General features: G+C 43.0%; 1 protein-coding gene and 1 gene segment (V, D, J or C); one reads left to right on the top strand and one right to left on the bottom strand.

The window, feature by feature from the left end:
• The window catches only part of LOC119819860, a 719,441-nt gene that overhangs the window by 270,700 nt on the left and 427,243 nt on the right, over positions 1-21,498 (bottom strand).
• Positions 7,158-10,001, top strand: LOC119819538 (disintegrin and metalloproteinase domain-containing protein 21-like). The gene has a single exon (XM_038337778.1). It carries the CDS (start codon positions 7,500-7,502, stop codon positions 9,780-9,782), a length of 2,283 nt encoding a protein of 760 aa, XP_038193706.1. The 5' UTR covers positions 7,158-7,499; the 3' UTR covers positions 9,783-10,001.

The following is a 21,498-nucleotide window of genomic DNA, read 5'->3' as shown; positions in this document are numbered from 1 at the left end:
AGCATGGCCCATGAGTCTGCACTGCTGCCTGTACTGCCACTGAACCCATTGTCCTTCAGAGTCCAAGGCTCTTCCATGGACAGGCCTTTTTGTGAAGGGATCTTCTACTGTGTTGACTATGGTAGCTACTACAGTATTATACCCAGCAGCAAAAATGCACTGAGAACCGTTGGGCCCCAGCAGAGTCCTCAGCTCCGAACAACAGTGGGGCTAGAGGAACTGGCACCTAAGGGTTTGTATCAGACTGTCGACCACTGAAGGCAGACATTGACACAGAATTTCCCAACAACCACAGAGTCCTCATAGTACCCTAAGATCTGCTCCAAACAGCTTCTGTCACAGAGGCCAGAGATACTACCAGAAGCCACTCAAATCTCCACCTGGACCAGTATCCCCTTCCTATAGGAAGGGCCCTAGAGATTGTTCTATCAGAGCTGTAAACACTCCAAGCTGGACTCAGACAGCCTTAAACAACCAGCCAGAAACCCTTGATTGGGCCGTCCTAACCTGGCACTCACAAGAAAAAGGTGTTCCCATCACACACTCAGCAGGGGGTCACCAGGCACTGGGGGACCACATGGAGTCTGTGCTTGTTTAAATCTGATCAATGCAAAACTAATAAGAGCAGGTTCCTGAAGCTGGGAATGACGTCATCTACATAGGCTCTGATTGCTCTACAAATGGCAAAAGGATCAGTCAGGCTATTGCTCTCCCAAGAAAGGTTCTGTGACCCATTCTTGGACCATCATGGATCTGTCAAAGGACAGAATGCCAGCAGTAACCACCCTGAATCTTCCCACCTAGACGCCCTGTACTCTGGTTGAGGAGCTCCCACTGTAAACATCTCCTTTTTAAACTTTTCCTGTCTAAGGCCAGGAAAGACCTAGGAGACTATTTCAAAATCGATTCCTCTGGCAGATGGGGACAGGATTAGCCATTTTGGTTCCTTGAGAGCCTACTACTTCTCTCCAGGGACCCCTAATGTGAGGCCCCTTGTGGAACCTCAGCACTCACTCATTGCCCCCTCTCCTTTCCCATTGTCTCTCCAGCCACAGAAGCACAGAGAAGGTAGGTTGAGCATGCACATCTGGACCATGAGGTGTGAGGTTGCATCACTGTGATGTTATAGTGTGTTTCTCCCTAGGACACTAGTACCAGCAGGTCCTCTGTTTTTACTGAACTGACCCCCAGGACCTATGAACCATCCCATCATTCCTCCAAATCTGTCCCAGTGCTGACATCCACCTGCCTCATCCCATCTGTCCTAGAAGCTACAGGAAAGCTATGCACAGCAGGCCATTACAGGAAGAGCAGAGGGCCACTAAACTGGTTTCACAATGTGACAGGAGGAGGATTCTGTATGAGCATTCTATGAATACCTTCCATGTGGTTCAGAGTATTCCCCAAAGCCCTGGATCCCTCAGCTACAGTAGCTATCCAGGTAGGATATATGGTACACTAGACTTGGCCTGGGGTCTCACATCTGAGCCTAGACAGCACCAGTGAGTTAGGGTTGATAATCCCAGGCTCTGTTATAGTCATACTGTTAGGCTGTTAGGGCCTCTATAACAGTACCCATGGCAGGTTCAGACAACTGGCCTCTACAGTGCTCCAACCCGACATGGTACAATCCCACACAGAGACAGAGCCCTCATTCACTGGGATGGGAAACATTTTGATCTTAACAGAAGACTCAGGGTGAAGGATTTTCACTACAAGGTCAAAGAGACACCAGAGGACACTGAATCCTACTAAAGTGAAGGAGCCGCATGCCAAGACATATCTGCTAGAGTCTGTACCATGCTGAGTTCGGGGCACTTGGTCCCACAGTAACACACAGTGAGCCAGAAACATGTCTAGGACATTCCAAGAAGATGAACAAGGCTATCTATCCAGTTGAACATATACTCCCTGGTTCTCTCTCCAGTGTAAAAGAACAGGAACAACCGTAATAGGGACTAAATCTGAATTTACATGCACACATGCACACACACACATCACACAAAATGACACATTCACAACAAGAATGTGAACTCACTAGCTATGCCCACTCAAGCCTACCCTATGAGAGTAGAGAGCTGAGGACATCTTGTATCAATGTCATCTCCGGGGACCCTGCTATGAAGAGACCTGGAAGCAATCAACAGTGAAGGGAAGTTGTGGCAGCCTGAGGCACTGTGGTTACTACTCTAGCAGGTATACACACAGTGTCATACATCACACATAAAACTTGCCCCGAGACACCCAGTGCTCAGGTTGTGACACAAGCTCTGCCCACAGGTGAAACCCACCATGTCCACTGCTCATCAAGAAGGCTCTGAGGCCCTGAGAGGACTTTGAACATGTTTGTATCACAGCAGGCATGACTGAACTACCACTCTAAGAAAAGCAGCGGCCAAAACTCAGCCCTCAGACCCAGACTCTGCCTGGCTTTGTGCTAAGCCCAATCACTCACCTGCCCCTGAGTGTCTGCATTCCTTGGTAATTCAGGGTAAACATCTGCTCCACATTTCCAGTAACAAAAGCCCCTCCTGCCAGTTTGTGTCCTTGGTGTCATGGTGTCCCAGGGACTGTGGGGTGTCTGCTGTTCTTGCAGGCTTTACTGCATGTCACAGGCTCACACCTGGAGTCACCTGCCCGCAATCATGGTGGTAGCAGCGGGCTGATCCTGTGTGCCTGTAGCGTCTCCCCTGGTAGAGTCCAGTAGCAATACCTGGTAGTTCTTTGTGAGCTGTCCCTGCTCTCCAGTCAGACAGAGTCTGTTTGCTGCTTCTGAGCTCCACATCCTGGACAATCGGTGCATGTCTGCCTTTCAGCTTACCCTACTGATTCTCTTTAGTGATGTCGACACTAACGTTTAAAACAACTATTATATGGTATTGAGGCAGGACTGAGAATGTAGCCGAGTAGTCGAGCATTTACCTGTCATGCACATGGCCCTTGGTTCAATAAACAGCAGTCAGTCACACAGTGCTAAAATAGGTTTCAGCGGCAGGTGGTATATTAATATAAATACAAGACAGTGTGTGGACAAAGAATAGGCATTCCTCACACAAGTACTCCTGGGCACTGCCTGCTGGATAACCTGCAGAGTCCCTTGTTATTCCTACATTATGTCAAAGCTCAATCTGGCTTGCTTCTCCTCTCCTTACTTGTAACATGGTGTGATCCACAGCTTCCCCTTTTCTGATGCAATGCATGTTCTTTGGCCTATCCTTCTATATAGCTCTGTATGAGAAGTCTCAGGACACAAGGTATTTTCACAGTTTCCTTGGCAGACATTACTTAAGGACCCAGTCCTGCCATGGTTTATGGGTGTCAGGGTCTGAGCCACTGTGAAAGCAGAGAACCTGATTTTTTACAATACTCATACTGTAACAAGGCCGCCCTCCCCTAAGTCTCACATACTTGGTGTTGCCTTTGGGTACATGGCTTGGCTTAGGAACAGCTCTTCAGTAGAGATGCTGTTGCTTCTGATGTGCTTTGACTCAGAGTTGAAGGACTCAGGCCTCTGGGGGAGGCCATCCTGGTCACCTCCAGGCTGCTCCTGGGACTGAATCTTGGTCTAGAAGAGGGAACTCTTGTTGGGATAGACCCACTTATCTCCCTCATGCCACTTTGGTATCTGACAGGGCTCTTGGATGGGGTTTTCTTACTAATGCCTGGGATGGGGACTTTGTGCCTCTCTCCAACTTAATTTGTTCCCATGTGTTGTCGTTCAGTGTCCATGTTCCCAAATTGTCCAGAAAGGTTTAGTTCCTTCCTCCCCAATCTAGCATTTAATAGTGGCAGTCATCCTCGGTATTTCCCTCAGCTTGGACTTGGTAGTAACACAGCTAAGGGAATACAGAGATGTCAGATTTCATTTCTCTTCTCCAATTGTGGCCAGGTGACCACACATCTCCTTTTGAGTCCGGGACTGGTGAGTGACACAGAAGCCTAGGTTCAGAATCTATTTTTTTCTGAGGTTGATTTTGTTTCTTTGAAGACTTGAGGCCTACACAGGTGTCTGGCTGTCTGGAGTCCTGTGCCTGCATTTTCCCCATGACCACTGTTGAAAAGCAGTTCTGGGGAATTGTAATGACTGACACCAGGATTCTGCATTCTTATGGAGAGCAAGGGACACAGATCTACTGTCCTAATGTGGCCTTGTGAAGGGGAGTATGGGCCCACAAAGATTCTCTTAAGACATAGGAGACATAGATAACACAGATGAGAATTCACAGTTTACAGCATCTTCAACAGGTTCATCAATAGTAGGAACTAGGTTTCTCTGGGCGGTCAGTTCTCTGACTTCACAGGTTGGTTTCAGCAACTGAGATGTCCTGGGAAATAGCATAGGACAAGCTTCAAATCGTTGAAAGCTGGGTACCTAAACTGCCGAATTGAACTCAGTCAAGAGATGCTCTTCTAAAAGGTTCTGCATATTTCTGCCTTTCTGTGGACCAACTGGAGACAGTTGCTGAAATCTCAGAGGTGACCCGGTAAGCCAAGCTTAGAGTAGGGGATGCACCATCACTTCCATGGGAATACCTGGGAAATGTTATTTGCATCAGTGGCTTATTGGGAATAATTAACAAATTTAATTTCAGTTCAAGTGGCCATGTTCGAGGAGCAAATTGAAGATTCTTGAGGCTGCACTGTTAGAAAGAAGAGGGCATATTGCTAGAGACTGAGAGGGTACTTGGAGTGACATGACATGCCTCAGCTCCTGTTTGCCCACTCCTCTTCTGTAGTATGGAAGCAGAGGAAAAACTATCAAAACATCTGTTTATGGCAGATTGATTTAGGACCATGGGTCAACAGAGAGCCCTACTGGTGGGGTTTGTGGCTGTGGCGCAGTCAGGGCCGGAATCACTGAGAAGACGTCAGGATCTGGAGGACCAGCATCTATGTGGGACCGAGGAGCATGAGGAGCACAAATGGTGAGGCTCTTTCTAAACAGACTGGGCAGGGAGCTTGCTGTCCTCGAATGTCACAAGGACATGTTCACCGGAAGCTGGAAACGGAACAGGGATAGGGTTGGGTCAGTACTGAGTGTTTGAAGCCATCATGAAAACTCCAGACCTCAGTCCCTTTATTTTCACCAGTAACTGTATTTATCTACGATCCACCCCACATTGTGATATTTGAACACTTGTGCTGTGGGTATCAGAGGTCAGGGACTGGAACACAGCTGTGTAAATATTTAACATTTTCTGTCTCTGCCCCTTTCCCTCCTCTCACCTCTCATCTCTCCCTGCCTGTTTTGTGTCACCTGTACCTAAGAGTCTACTTAGCTGGGAAGGGGCCAATTCTCTGGTTCTGTCTAGGCAAATCATGCAAAGATGAATCTGGCCACCAGGAGGCATCTGAGATCTGCTCTGTAGTCCATGCTCTGTAATCTGCTGATGGGATCTGCCTTTGTGACCTGACTCCAATGTGTTCTGACCAACCACATGGTTGGGCCTGGGGTAGTAGTGTGGGGTGACTTGAGACGCTGGGTCTGGCACTCCCTAGTTGTGTAGATACCACATCAACACCCATCTCTTTAGTCATAAACCCCCTTGTGCTTGGTGGGGTCATATGTCCATACAGGACATGGAAATCCAGCCTGGTGCTATGAGGAGCCTCAGAGTAATGATAAGGTGGTCATGAGCCTTGAAAGGCTTTTCCCAAATTGGTGACTAGTGATAGAGCACATGATCTCTTTAATTCATGAGCAAACATTCAACTCCTGTTACCACAACCAGACAAGGATTTAACCACTTCCTCCCTCCCTCCTGTAAGAGCCTCCAGGTGACATTAGGTATAGTGTTGCTGGTAGCTACAGGGGGAAGCAGAAGTTAATGGACTCCTGTTGGTTAGTAGGGTAGAGGCTGGAGTTGGGAAGATGCAATCTGACCCCAGTCATTCTGCAGTGGATTATCCCCTTGTATATTGAGAAGAGATAGAAAATTTTGAGAGGAGGTAATTCAATGAAACACAATGTTTCCTCAAATCTATAAAATACCTGCTGCTGTAGAACCTATCTCTGTGACTGTAGGTTTTGTCCAGGTATCTGAGCCAGGGCCTTTCAGGGACTCTGTGGTGATGTTAGTCTGTTCTCACATTCCTTAATGAGCTTTTTGGAGGGAGTCGAGAGGCTGCTTTTCTTTCTACAAAAATAAGAAACATGAAAGCACTAATGATAAACCTGAGGAAAATTGTAGAAGGAGCTGCGGGCCGCTTCTCACTGCCCGGCTTCCGGCCGCCGGCTAGCTTTACCCAAAATAATTACATGGAAACTGTATTCTTTTAAACACTGCTTGGCCCATTAGTTTCAGCCTCTTATTGGCTAATTCTCACATCTCGCTTTAACCCATATTTAGTAATCTGTGTAGAACCACAAAGTGGTGGCTTACCGGGAAAGATCCTAACCTGCATCAGTCTCAAAGAGGAGAGTCATGGAGACTGACTCATTGCATTCTTCCCAGTATCCTGTTCAGTCTACTCCACCCATCTATCTTCTGACCTATCAGGCCAAGCAATTTCTTTATTAATTAACCAATGAAAGTAACACATAGACAGATGACCCTCCTCCAGCAGAAAGTGTGTGACATACTTCTTAGATATTCATAGCAAGGGTGAGTGGTGCTCTTCCCCACTGAGAACTTATCAGCCTGCGAGCCTGAAGAAATCCCCATGGCCAAGAATGAAATATACTATGGATTGGAGGTGACCAACTGATAGATCTCAGACAAGGTAAGAGATAAATCATGTTCACAAGATACAGGATTTACAAAATTTCTAGAGATCAGAGATATGACAGATAAAACTCTCAGGTTGAAAGTTATTACCATAGTAGGTCTCCTTCTGAGGAATGACCACGTCTGAGGAAATATTATACCATGTGGGACAGCCTTGAAAACACTGGCTTGGAACCAACAGCAGCACCCAGAGCGTACATTGGAGAAAATCCATCATGTGGAAATCTCAACACTCTCAAGTAATATCCAAAAAGTTTAACCCATTTTAAATACCTTAACTATAAATTCAAATTAAAATATTTTTGAAGAATAAAATACCACAGTTAGAAGGCTAATATCCACAGTATTTACCTCCCACTTCCAAAAATGTAAGAATTATGATGCAAAATAAAAGAAAATTTAAATTCTAGAAACAGACCCAGAGTAACATTGGGTTACAAACACATTCAGATGACTGAAAATGTGTTCATGATATTTCTATGCCAGGAAATATAAGAAAGGATTGAGCCTGTTCAGAGGAGACACTCTGGCTTCTTCTGCCTTTTCTCTCCCAGGTGCACTTGTAGATGTTGCTTTTGACCCTATTTCACATCAACCTCAGCTAACATTTCCTGACTCACTCCTGCCACACCCAGTAACTGTTACCTAACTCCTCAAGTTGTCTGGGTAACCAGCAGGGCTGGGAACCTGAAGAAGCCCTTTGTCCACTGCCAGTGTCTCCCATGCCAGGCAGTGGCCACAACTGAGGGTTTTAGCCTAGCTTCATCCAGGATGTTATCTCTGAGCTGGGGCATGAGGCTGGTAGAAAGACCAGTGATCCCCAGGGCCCCACTCTTGCTGGTTGCACTCTGGGTGCTGCTCCTGGTTCCCAGCCAGTGTTTTCAAGGCCCTCCCACCTGGCGTTACATCTCATCAGAGGTGGTCATTCCTCGGAAGGAGATCTACCATGGTAGGGGATTTCAAGCACCAGGACGGCTCTCCTACAGCTTGCGCTTTAGGGGCCAGAGACATATCATCCACCTGCGAAGAAAGACACTTATTTGGCCCAGACACTTGCTGCTGACAACTCAAGATGACCAAGGAGCTTTACAGATGGATTACCCTTATTTTCCTGTAGATTGTTACTATATTGGCTACCTGGAGGGGATCCCTCAATCGATGGTCACTTTGGATAGTTGCTATGGGGGCCTGGATGGGGTCATGATGTTGGATGACCTTGCCTATGAAATCAAACCCCTCAATGATTCACACATGTTTGAGCACCTTATATCACAGGTAGTGGCTGATTCTGATGCAGTGGAGTCTATGGACGAATGGAAGCACATGGAGCATAGCACAGGACCCTCATTATCTAGAGCAAATTCCAATGTGGCTCCCAGAATGTCTAGTAGAGACTATGCTTCACATCCAGCTGCTATAAAAGGTCATATGTTAGCAAGCTACGCTGTACATTATGTAACCCAGAATGTTACAAGGACTGCCCATTATTTGTTTTCACTAGCCAGTTTAATGGACAGCTATATGAAGAACATTCACTTGCGGTACTATGTTTTTCTCTTCACTGTGTTTAATATAAGGGATCCAGGTAATGGTGTTCCAAGGGATGCAATAAGATGTGGTGAATTTCACAAATACTATCAGGATAATTTTTATAGTAATTTTAGGCCTGATGATGCAAACTTCATTAATCAACATGGGCCATCTGATGTAAATGGAGCTCCAATATTGCGTTCTGTATGTACTCAAGATTGTATAGGCTGTATTGGTAAAAATGACCGATACTATGTATTTGTGTCTGTTGTGTTAAGCAATCGTGTTGGGAGGAAACTAGGTCTCCACTTTGATAATGAGACTTACTGTTATTGCCAGAGAAGGGCCACCTGCATTATGTTCATGAAACCTCAGCTAACTGATGCTTTCAGCAATTGTTCCCTTGGAGAGCTAAACCAAATTCTCAGTACCCCCGGTGAGTTGACTTGTCTTTTCTATGACTATCATACTTATTATAATAGATCAATATCCTATGATTTTTGTGGAAACTACAAAATAGATGCAGGTGAGCAATGTGACTGTGGCTCATTCAAAGAATGTTATGCAAATTCCTGCTGTATGCCAAATTGCAGATTCACACCGGGTAGCATTTGCGATAAAGAATCATGCTGTGTAAACTGCACCTACAGTCCTTCTGGGACACTTTGCAGAAGTATCCAGAACATATGTGATCTTCCAGAGTACTGTAATGGGAGTAAACTCACCTGCCCAACAGACTTTTATCTGCAAGATGGAACACCATGCTCAGAAGAGGGGTATTGTTATAAAGGAAACTGCACCGATCGCAATGTACATTGCAAGGAAGTCTTCGGTGTAAGTGCCCGCGCAGGTAATAAAAGGTGCTATGACATCAATAAGGAAAGCTATAGATTTGGACATTGTCACAGAAGACAAGAAAGCCTCGTATTCAGAGCTTGTGCCGATAAGGATAAGATGTGCGGAAGGTTGCAGTGTACGAATGTCACCCGCCTTCCAAACTTGCAGGAACATGTTTCATTCCACCAGTCAATTATTTCTGGGTTTTCCTGTTTTGGGCTCGATGAGCATCGAGCAACAGAATCAACAGATGTTGGACATGTGAGATATGGTACTCCCTGTTCCCAAACTAATTTCTGTGATCGAGGGTCTTGTAATGGATCTTTAACTGAACTGGATTACGACTGCACCCCAGAAAAGTGCAATTTCAGAGGAGTATGCAATAACCGTCGGAACTGCCATTGTCATGTGGGTTGGGACCCTCCAAACTGCGTAGGAGATGGACCTGGAGGGAGTTTAGACAGTGGACCCCTTCCGCTTAAAATGCGCACAATAAGACAGAGACAACAATCAGTGGTATATTTAAGAATAATCTTTGGTCGTATTTATGTCTTCATAGGCTCACTCCTCTTTGGGGTGGCCTATCGTGTAGCAATTATTAAGCTTAACAAGCCTGAAGACTTGCAAGCTGCTTTAATTCGTGGGCATGGACATGGGCATACTCCTGGACCCAGAATGCAAAAGTAAAAGTGAGTTAGCCTCCTGGATCCTGTAAAATAAAGAGAAATGAAAAGAAATTACAAATGTCGGCCAGAGGACAAGTAAAACCTCAATTCCACAGTTCTGAAGAGCCTGGATCTATTTTACGGGAACACGGGAGGTGGTCAATTCTGATACCACCTGTCTTTGATAGGTTGCTGATGCTCACACTGGAATACATCTTTCAAAATTACAAATTGGTGTCTTTTGTAATGTTGGTAAGCTGTTTGGAGGTGCACTAAGCTTGCTCCTTTGTTGGTCAGAGGAGACCTTGAACCAGGAACCCTCTATGTCCTGAACTTAGGTCTTTGGGCTAAGGATTAATGGGAGTTGTCTACATTTCTTTTAAGAACGTATCTAGGATGGTACTGTAAAATGTGGTTCCTGAGCTCTGACACTTTCCCACTCCTTATCACCATGTTTGTCTGTGGTCCTCTCTCCTCCAGCTGTGGATAGGATTTTCAGGGGCACAGCTTAGAGGAATGGAGGGAGAAAGGCAGACTTGGGATCCAGGTGAGGAAGTTGTATAGGAGCACAGAAGCATTACGTCATACGAAGCCAGGGAACTGATGTTGAGAACATCACCATTAACACAGATCCTTGACTCACTAAGTGTACCACCCACACCTTATGGACACAGACTTTCCACGGCCCCACTGCCAGAACATTGCCTAGAACCCAGTCTGGTGGAAGGGTATGCTGAGTCTCAGGGAGGAAGCTTCTGAGAGCACAGGGCAGAAGCTGGTAGCCATGCCAGAGAACCAGCAGGTGGCGATTGAAGTTCAGGGGTCAGTCCATCGTGAGGAGAATCTCTGATGGGTGAAACTTAGTTAGGCAAGGCCCGGAGACCACAGTTTCCAATGTCTTTGTCTTCTGCTGTGCCTGCACGTGTTTGCCGCTGCAGTCTTTCTCTGGTATCTGGCATGGTGTGAATGGGTGTGAGGAGATTCCCATTGCCTGCAATATAGCAATATAGTGTGTTTATCTCACGGGAACATCCCATCCTACTGGACATTTTTACCAGTGGATTTTTATGAAGATTATCTCTTAATATGCTGTATTGTCTCATTGATAATTGTTAGTTTAAATAGAGTTTAATGATAAAAGATAAAACAAAGAAGTGTCACACAGCTAGAACACATGAGTTTCTATTGAGGAGCCAAAAGGTCTGTGGCTTGGGTTCATGATTAAGAAAAACACAGAGTCTGAGTAGCTCTACTAGTTTAAATTTTGCCAATCTTAACATTGCAAGACTTGTTCACAGGTTTCGGAGAGCATTGAAGCTGAAACAAAGCTTTGTAGAAAATTTAAAGTTAGACTAAGATGTTTTGGCAAATAGCTTTGAGGTGAAACCCTAGAAGGCAATCTAGAGTTTTATCAAGGCACACAGCTGAATGCGGAACTCATCACAGTCAGGGAAAAAGAACAGGGCAGCCCAATTATCATTAGTTGACATATACTTTTGCTAGGATTGATGACCAAAGGTCATGATTAATTCCTTATAAATTTGCTATTAATTTCCTGATATAAAGAAACTACTGATGAGTGGGTATGTACCCTAGAGATTAGAAGTACAATTGAATGATTCTTTTTCATATAAAAGTTTAGATTTGTGAGTTCTTTAAGATTCCTTCTAAGCTCACGTTTCAAAATAAGTAGTAAAGGGACTGGTCCTTTCATTGTAATTGCAAAACACAGATTGCCAGTAAAAGAATATCTTGCTTGCTTACACACTGGTTATCTATAAGAAATTGATTGGGTATGAATGTATGCGGGTTCTTGGGATAATTTGACTTGTTTTTTTACTTGCAATATGTAAAATGTTAAATCATGTAAGGACTATGGAAATGCTTTCCCCCCCCCTTGTATTCATTGTAACCATTCCTTTGAAAAATAGACTGTATCCAGACTTTGTCCTTGGGACTGATAAACACAGTCCTTTAGTGGGGAAACATCTGTCCTGGACTTGGAGAGGTTGCCTCTACAACTCTGAGAGCACCCCAGATGTTGACACAGTCCCCATTTACAGTTTCTAGGAGAGGTTGGACACTCAGTGGATTTGTGAGAGTGAAGGGACCTGCCCTCCTTGCCTTCTTCACCCTACCGTCTATTGCACAAATTGCAGAGATGTGGCATTTTATGTGTGGGGATAAAAAGCAGTCTTCTGTGAACTGTTAAGGTGCCTCCTGGAAACTTGGTGCCTGTGATCCCTAGAATGTCAGACCTCCTTCTTGAGAGGACTAGTGGAAAAAGCATTGCTGTGACATTCATTCAGGGCTTATGAAGACAACTGGAAGTGGAAAGGGGGAGCTTTTGCTGGTTTATGTCCTACCCCAGAGAAGAAGCAGCAGTGTCAAACTCACTTCCTTGAGTGATGAGTTTTCACTCCCTGAAAGGTCAAATGGTTTTCAGAAACCCTGAGCCTTCTGGTAAGAGCTCTGATAGGTAGGCTATGGTGTGAGTTCAGGAAATGTGGCGAATTGACTTCAGTTCCCTCTGGGTTAGCTCAACCCTACTGCATTACAGAGCCAAGACAGATCTCACATGATGTATTAGTTTCATTTCTGCTGATGTAATAGAATACAGTGATCCAAAGCAACTTTGTTTTTGTAGATGGACCCCGAGGAACAGTCCATAACTGTGGTGAGCAAAGGTTCTATGGTTCAGCCGAAAAGTGTGGGATGAGCCCTTTCTGTTTTGACCACAACAGTATTATCTTTTAGGTACTGAAATGATAACTTTTTGGGAGTATGCAACTCTTTACACATTCTCTACTTGTAGTGATATGTCATTTGTATTTTAATAATGCTTGCCTGAGTTCAGAGACTAAAATAGCCGCTCTGATCAGGCTTGCAGATCAGGCAGTGCTGACACACACATTGAATCCCAGTAGACATACTAGTTTGCCATAGAAATCAGGTGATAGTGATGCACAACTTTAGTCTCAGCACTAGAGTATAAGACAGGAAAATACAGCTTTCAGAAATAGTCACATTCTGAGATCCCTGGAGGCGGGATTATCATTTCAGACTGAGGTCGAGATAAGAGCAGAGCCAGAGGCTGACTTTTGCTTTTCTGACCTTCAGGTTGAACCCCAATTTCACTCTCTGAGATTTTATGAATTATGCATCATTTCTTCTCTGCTACATCTCTTCCCAAATTGAAAGTTTAGCTGGGTGGGTTCTGTTCCTTCCTTTTGTTCTAGAGCAGAGCAGGCCTCCCCTTGATGGTCCCTACCGACTTTAACAACTACAGCCTCTCTTTCAGCACACGTGCCGACTATAACACTTAGCTTTCTCGTGCTCTGTTCTTCACAAACTGTATAACTTTGTGTTTCTTTCTATTCATCTTGATATTTCTCACTGTTGGACTGCCTAAGGTTTAGTGGTAATAACCTTGCCACAGACTCAATTTTACTTTATTTTTTGTTGAGAACAGATTCGTTTACCACTCAACACCACCTGTTTACAGTTTCCCCTCACTCTACTCCTCCCAGTTCTTCCTTCCCTACTCTCCCTTCCAGATCTACTTCCCTTTATGTCTCTCATTAGAAAAGAACAGGTTTCTTAGAGACAGCAACCATATATGACAAAATAAAATATAACAAGATAAAAAACAAAACCATGACATCAAAGGTGGATAAGCTAACCTGACAGAAATAAGAGACCAACAACTTTCACAAGAAGCAGAGACCCACTCATTCACAAACTCAAGAGTCCCATAATACTAAGCAGAAACGTTTAATATATGTGCAAAGGATGTAGTGCAGGCTCATGTTGTTTGGTCAAATGTGAGGCCCCAGTCCTCTAACACCCCTATATCCAAGAGGCTGAAATGTAATATTGAGTTGGAAGTATCACTCCCAGCCTGCCAAGTGCTGGTCAATCCCACAGGGTATTTAGGGTCATGCAGGAACAAGGAACATGTGGTTTTTGGGTTTGCATGTGTGCTCCCTCTGTCTTTCCCTCAGCATGCTCTCCCAGTCACCCAGGAGTGTGCCGCTATTAAACACAGGCATTTAATTGGGCTTATCTGGTCTGATTAGATTACTTTGTACTGGCAAAGATGCTCCTCTTAAGATGTTTTCTTAACAGATGGAGGTCCCCTGGGGGCAGCCTTTCCCAAAAGCCCATGGTCACATGTTGGAAGCACCCTTATCCCCTGAGTTCTGTGTACTAGGCTAAAACTGGCTCCCAGGTTAGACCAGCAGTGTCTTGGTGAGGCCCTTTTTCTTGTCCTTGCTACTAGGGTTTTAGGGGACCTGTTCCTGTTTACTTTTGTTGATTATCAGGCTTTTGTGAAAGACATGGTCTGCACCAAAAGACTGATTCAAGCAGCAAAAGCTGAGACTTTCACTGATGTGGACGTTGTTTGTTTAGGGATGCATAACATTCAATTTTCATAGCCCCATTCTGACCCAAGAGCTTTTTCAGCAGACATGCTGTAATAGACTTGAGCCACACAATTGGGCATAGACTTTCTTCCTTCCTTCCTTTCTTTCTTTCTTTCTTTCTTTCTTTCTTTCTTTCTTTCTTTCTTTCTTTCTTTCTTTCTTTCTTTCTTTTTATTTATTTCCTTTTTATTAAAAATTTCCACCTCCTTCCCTCCTCCCATTTCCCTCCCCCTCTCCCACTACCCCTTCCCCTCCCTCTCCAGTTCAAAGAGCAGTCAGGGCTCCCTGCCCAGTAGGAAGTCCAAGGTCCTCCCCACTCCATCCTGGTCTAGGAAGGTGAACATCCAAACAGACTAGGCTCCCATAAAGCCAGTACATGCAGTAGAATCAAAACCCAGTGCCATTGTCTTTGGCTTCTCAGTCAGCCATCATTGTCAGCCACACTCCTTGAGTCCAGTTTGATCACATGCTCCATCTGTCCCAGTCAAGCTGCCCTTGGTGAGCTCCCATTAGATCAGCCCCACCCTCTCAATGGGTGGGCGCACCCCTCCCGGTCCTGTCTTCCTTGCTCATGGTCTCCCTCCTTCTGCTCCTCATTAGGACCTTGGGAGCTTAGTCCAGTGCTCCAAAATGGGTCTTTGTCTCTATCTCCATCCATCACCAGATTAAGGTTCTATGGTGATATGCAAGATATTCATCAGTGTGGTTATAGGATAGGGCCAGTTCAGGCACCCTCTCCTCTGCTGCCCAAGGAACAAGCTGGGGACATTTCCTTCGACACCTGGGAACCCCTCTAGAGTCTAGTCTCTTGCCAACACTAAAATGGCTCCCTTAATTAAGATATCTACTTTCCTGCTCCCATAACCACCCTTCCAACCATCCCATTCCCCTCAAGCTCTCCCTATCCTCCCCTTCTCCCTTCTCTCTCCCCTTCTCCCCTTCTCCCCATCCCACACCCACCCCCAAGTTCGCAATTTTTGCCTGGCAATCTTGTCTCCTTCCAATATCGAGGAGGATAACTACATGTTTTTCTTTGGGTTCACGTTCTTATTTAGCTTCTCTAGGATCACGATTTATAGGCTCAATGTCCTTTATTTATGGCTAGAATCCACTAATGAGTGAGTACATACCATGTTCCTCTTTTTGGGTCTGGGTTACCTCATTCAAGATAGTGTTTTCTATTTCCATCCATTTGCATGCAAAATTCAAAATGTCGTTTTTTTTTTTTTTCCACTGAGTAGCACTCTAATGCGTATATATTCCACACTTTCTTTATCCATTCTTCCACTGAGGGGCACCTAGGTTGTTTCCAGGTTCTGCTTATTACAAATAATGCTGCTATGAACATAGTTGAACAAATGCTTTTGTAGTATGATTGGGCATCTTTTGGGTATATTCCCAAGAGTGGGATTGCTGGATCCTGCGGTAGGTTGACTCCCAGTTTCCTGAGAAACCGCCACACTGATTTCCAAAGTGGTTGCACAAGTTTGCATTCCCACCAACAATGGATGAGTGTTCCCCTTACTCCACATCCTCTCCAGCATAGGCTATCATTGGTGTTTTTGATTTTAGCCATTCTGACAGGTGTAAGATAGTATCTCAAAGTTGTTTTGATTTGCATTTCCCTGAATGTTAAGGAAGTAGAACATGACCTTAAGTGTCTCTTGGCCATTTGCACTTCTTCTGTTGAGAATTCTCTGTTCAGTTTAGCGCCCCATTTTTTAATTGGGTTAATTAGCATTTTAAAGTCTAGTTTCTTGAGTTCTTTATATATTTTGGAGATCAGACCTTTGTCTGATGTGGGTTTGGTGAAGATCTTCTCCCATTCAGTTGGATGCCTTTTTGTCTTAATGATGGTGTCCTTTGCTTTACAGAAGCGTCTCAGTTTTAGGAGGTCCCATTTATTCAATGTTGCCCTTATTGTCTGTGCTACTGGGATTATATATAGGAAGTGGTCTCCTATGTCCATGTGTTGCAGTCTACTTCCCACTTTCTCTTCTATCAGGTTCAGTGTGTTCAGATTAATATTGAGGTCTTTAATCCATTTGGACTTGAGTTTTGTGCATGGTGATAGAAATAGATCTACTTTCATTCTTCTACAGGTTGACACCCGGTTATGCCAGCACCATTTGTTGAAGATGCTTTCTTTCTTCCACTGTATACTTTTAGCTCCTTTGTCGAAAATCAGGTGTTCTTAGGTTTGTGGGTTAAGATCTGGGTCTTCTATTTGATTCCATTGGTTGACTTCTCTGTTTTTATGCCAATACCAAGCTGTTTTCAATACTGTAGCTCTAATAGAGTTTGAAGTCAGGGACGGTGCCTCCAGAAGTTCCTTTATTGTAGAAGATTGTTTTGGCTATCCTGGGTTTTTTGTTTTTCCATATAAAGTTGATTATTGTTCTCTCAAGGTCTGTAAGGAATTTTGTTAGGATTTTAATGGGGATTGCATTGAATTTATAGATTGCCTTTTGTAGAATTGCCATTTTTACTATGTCGATCCTCCTAATCCAAGAGCATGGGAGATCCTTCCATTTTCTGGTGACCTCTTCAATTTCTTTCTTAAGAGCCTTACAGTTCTTGTCAAATAGATCTTTCACTTCCTTAGAGTTGATGCGGCAGAGATTTGAAATAACAAAAAATAGTTCTTTTCGAATAAATCAGTTTTAATAAAGGGAGAAAAATGGGATAGACTTACGCGAACCAAGAGGAAAAGGGAAAAGAGAGAGGGCCTACCCCAAACCTGGTTCTTTTAAAGGTATCCTCCGCCCCTGGGACGGCCACGCCCCTCAAACAAGGACGTGGTCAGCTGTCCCAACATCTCCCCCCTTTGTCTAAATAAGACAGATACAAAAACCAAATACAACTATATACAATGGGAGCAGGTCATATAAAATTACAAGAAGTAAACAATATTAGGCGAGGAATTTTACTAAACATTCTACTTCAGGAAGTCTAAATAATGTAGAAGGTAGCTACAATTATCTAATCTTCAACCCCATCAAGATCTGAGAAGGGAAATAATATTACTACAGCAACCGGGAAGCACAAACGAGAAACTTCCAAAATGTGCAACAGATGACAGAGACAACTGACTACCTGGGCAACCACACAAAAGCAATGTCGAGGCAACCAACTTTGGCTAAGGCCTGATACAACCTGACATATCATTTTTCAACGGCAAGGAATCTTTAGTAGAACTATCCTATCCTGTCTTGGCAAGATAAGACAATTCTGTTTTATCCACTTATGGATATTTTGTATCTTAGTCAATAGTGGAGGTATGGGCTCTTCTTTGCCCAAAGGCCAGTTCTGCCAAGAAGACAAACTCCCAGTGGAGTGTCTTTGGTGCTCAACGTTCTCTCGGGAGTAGAGCATTTTTGCCAGGAGTGATTGTGTCTCGTAAGTACAAAACTCCAGGTTAGATTAAAGGCCATGTTCTACAGCTCTTCAAAGAGGTCGAAGATTATACTATCTATACTAAATATAATCTCTATGTGTCTAAAAAAACCTGATTATCCAAAATATAAATATGACAAACATATAATTCTCAACACTTATCTAACTGTATGACTAATAGAATAGACAACTGTGCAATAAATGAAGACAATGATTTCTAAATGTAAACAGGGTCATTACATAAATAATATCCGAGGTAGAGATGTACATTGCAATATGGTAAACAATGTCATTACATAAATAATATCAGAGGTAGAAATGTACATTGCAATATGGTAAAAAATGTTATTACATAAATAATATCAGAGGTAGGATCATACTCTCATACAATGTTCAATATATTAATATACAAGAATCAGCACCAATATAGTTTTCAAAAAACAATAACTCACAAAAATCAATTATTCCTTCAGACCAGTTAATCCCTCCTTTTTTACATATATATATGTGTGTGTGTGTGTGTGTGTGTGTGTGTGTGTGTGTGTATGTAGTTTATACCCCTGAGTCCATATAAAGCCTCCCTCAACCCCTCAACCCTATACCAGCCACCAATTAGTGTCCCTAAACCTGAGGGTAAACTTTGTTGGGAGAGGGGGTGTCGTCATCTAAGATTGCTTCCAGCTGACATAGGGATAACTTTTTTTCTCAGGGGGTCCTGTGAAAGCAAATGATGGTAAAATAACCAGGGTAACATTTCATCTAGGAAGAATGTGTCTAGCCTCTGAATATTTTGAGGAGATCCAACCAGAATGCTGTCAAAAATGTGCACTATTCAAAAGTGTTCTGTGCAATTGGTACCAAAAAGCAGGCCAAATTTTAGCGCTACAAAAACATGATGTCATAATAACCAGTTGGAGTTGATGTTGCCGGGCCCCGTCTTCATCCTGGAAACTGCAAAGATTACTGAAGAAAAAATTTGATGTTTGTCACGGGAAAGATAAGCATTATCTACAGAGACATATACAGACATATACGTGTATATATTCAATGAAAGGTGCATTAGAGACAGACACAGATATGAGGGAAGGCAAAGAAGGCAAATATATTAGTATCATTATTAACATTATTATTATTATTATTCTGTCTCGTAACATGACTCCTGACCTGAGATAGAAATTTGGAGAAATCTTTTATCAACAAGCTTGGAATTGGAGAGGGACTGGGTCAGAGTCCAACTCCAAAAACCCAGCTCTAAATATTTATAAAGAAATGCATATTGACACACATTCAAAAATTGTTTTTCATACTCAAGAAGCTTACCCAATGTTAATGCTGATCCTTGGTGGGTTGCAACTGGTTTCCATCCATCAGTATTCAAGATATCCAGGTCCCTCAGATCTTTTGAAGGTGAGCATTTTCCTGTGGAGATAAGAAAAGAACCCTGCCTCCAAACTATAGTTCTCTTATCATCAGTATGTTTACCATCCTTGTGCATGAATTGTTCTTTTTCTTTTCCAAGGGGCTTCTCCTCTTCAAACCAAACCTTTATTAACTTTGATGGTATCCACAATTTTTCTTCTCCTGTGGAGACAAGAGCAAAACTCCTTCCCCAACGCAGCACATCCCCTGGCTTCCACTGTGAGGTCAGCACATCCTTGAAATAAATTGGTTGATTTAATTCAGCAGACTTTTCCATTATCCAATGTCTTTCTGCAGCCGTTGTCCCCTTCTCATTAGCATTGAGAAAATTCAAGATTAGTAAAGCATTATATAATCTATTCTGGGGGTGTTTCCCACCCCCTTTTGTTTGCTTAACATATCCTTTATAGTTCTATTTGATCTTTCAATGACTGCTTGACCTGTAGGATTGTAGGGTATACCTGTAACATGCTTAATATTGTAATAAGTAAAAAACCATTTCATTTTCCTAGAGACATAAGCTGGACCATTATCCGTCTTTATTTGTGCAGGTATACCCATGATGACCATAACTTCTAACAAATGAGTAATAACCGAATCGGCCTTTTCTGAGCTTAAAGCAGTTGCCCACTGGAAGCCTGAATAAGTGTCAATGGTATGGTGTACATATTTTAATTTGCCAAATTCTGTGAAGTGGAACACATCCATCTGCCAGATTTCATTCCTTTTAGTGCCCTTTGGATTAGTCCCTGCAGGCAGTGGTGCTTGGTTATAGAAAGAGCAAGTAGGGCATTTCTTTACAATCTCCTTAGCTTGTTGCCATGTAATAGAAAACTCTTTCTTCAAGCCTTTGCTATTGACATGATGCTTTTCATGAAATACAGAAACCTGCAGCACACTACCAATCAATAACTGATCAATATCTGTATATCCTTGTGCTAAAGGACCTGGAAGACCTGTATGGGATCGGATGTGTGTTATATACATAGGGCAAAGCCTGTTCCTGATCATGTCTTGTACCTGGATAAACAATGAGGTTAGTTCAGTATCACCAGGTATGAATTCAGCAGTTTCAATATGTAAGATAATTCTTTCTGCATATTGTGAGTCAGTAACAATATTAAGAGGTTCCTTAAAATCCTTTAGCACCATAAGAATGGCAAATAACTCTGCCTTTTGGACAGAATCATAAGGACTTTGTTCCACCTTACTCAAGTCTTCTGATTTGTAGCCTGCCTTCCTTGATTTATTAGCATCAGTATAAAACATACGGGCTCCAGTTATTGGAGCATCACGGACGATTCGAGGAAGAATCCAAGAAGTTCTCTTTATAAAGTTAAGCCTTTTGCTTTTTGGCTAGTTGTTATTAATTTCTCCTAAAAAGTTAGCACAAGCTCTTTGCCATGGTTCATTATCTTCCCATAATTTTCTTATCTCATCAGCAGTGAAAGGCACTATGATTTCTGCTGGGTCCATGCCTGCTAGTTGATGAAGTCTCAATTTGCCTTTTATAATTAATTCAGAAACCTTCTCCACATAAGTTTTTATTTTCTTACTTGGCTTATGCGGTAGAAAGATCCACTCTAAGATAATATCTCTTTGCATTAGAATTCCTGTAGGAGAAATTTTTGAAGGTAATATGACGAGAATACAACTGAGTTCTGGATTCACCCTATCCACATGTGTTTCCTGCAACTTTTCTTCAACCATTGACAGTTCTTTTTCTGCTTCAGCTGTTAATTCTCTGGGACTGTTTAAGTCTCTTTCACCATCTAAGGTTTTAATTAAGTGAATTATCATATCAGGTGTTATCCCAACAGCCGGTCGAAGGCTGGAAATGTATCCCAACAACCTTTGAAAGTCATTAAGAGTCCATAACCGATCTCTCCTAATTTGTGCCTTTTGTGTCCTAATTTTCTGTAAACCTATTCTGTAACCTAGGTAATTAACAGAATCTCCTCTTTGAATCTTTTCAGGAGCAATCTGTAATCCCCATTCAGGTAAAACTATTTTAAATTCTTCAAACAATCTTTCTAAGGTATCCATGTTTGAATCAGACAATAAGATATCATCCATGTAATGATAAATAATAGACTTGGGAAATAGCTTGCGTATTATTTGTAATGGTTGATTTACAAAGTATTGGCACAGGGTGGGAGAGTTCGACATGCCCTGTGGAAGGACGGTCCACTGGTATATCCTTGTAGGTTGAGAGTTATTATAAGTAGGCACTGTGAAGGCAAACTTTTCTCTATCTTTTTCTTGTAAAGGTATGGTGAAGAAACAGTCCTTCAAATCAATAACTATGAGAGGCCATCCTTTTGGTAATAAAGAGGGCAGAGGAAGTCCGGACTGCAGAGAGCCCATAGGCTGGATAACCTTGTTGATAGCTCTGAGGTCTGTCACCATTCTCCATTTACCAGATTTTTTTTTTTTTTTTTTTGGTTGACTCCCTGATGACTCAATGTCCCCAAGGGCCAAATGTTATTTTTTTTT

This window comes from Arvicola amphibius, chromosome 7 (assembly GCF_903992535.2).
Source record: "Arvicola amphibius chromosome 7, mArvAmp1.2, whole genome shotgun sequence".
Lineage (NCBI taxonomy): Eukaryota > Metazoa > Chordata > Mammalia > Rodentia > Cricetidae > Arvicola > Arvicola amphibius.
Note: the sequence above shows the minus strand (reverse complement) of the source record. Positions and strands in the feature narration are given on the sequence as shown.

Bases quoted from the DNA above. Each gene is read 5' to 3' on its own strand.
- LOC119819538 (XM_038337778.1), top strand. From the start codon at position 7,500: ATGTTATCTCTGAGCTGGGGCATGAGGCTGGTAGAAAGACCAGTGATC.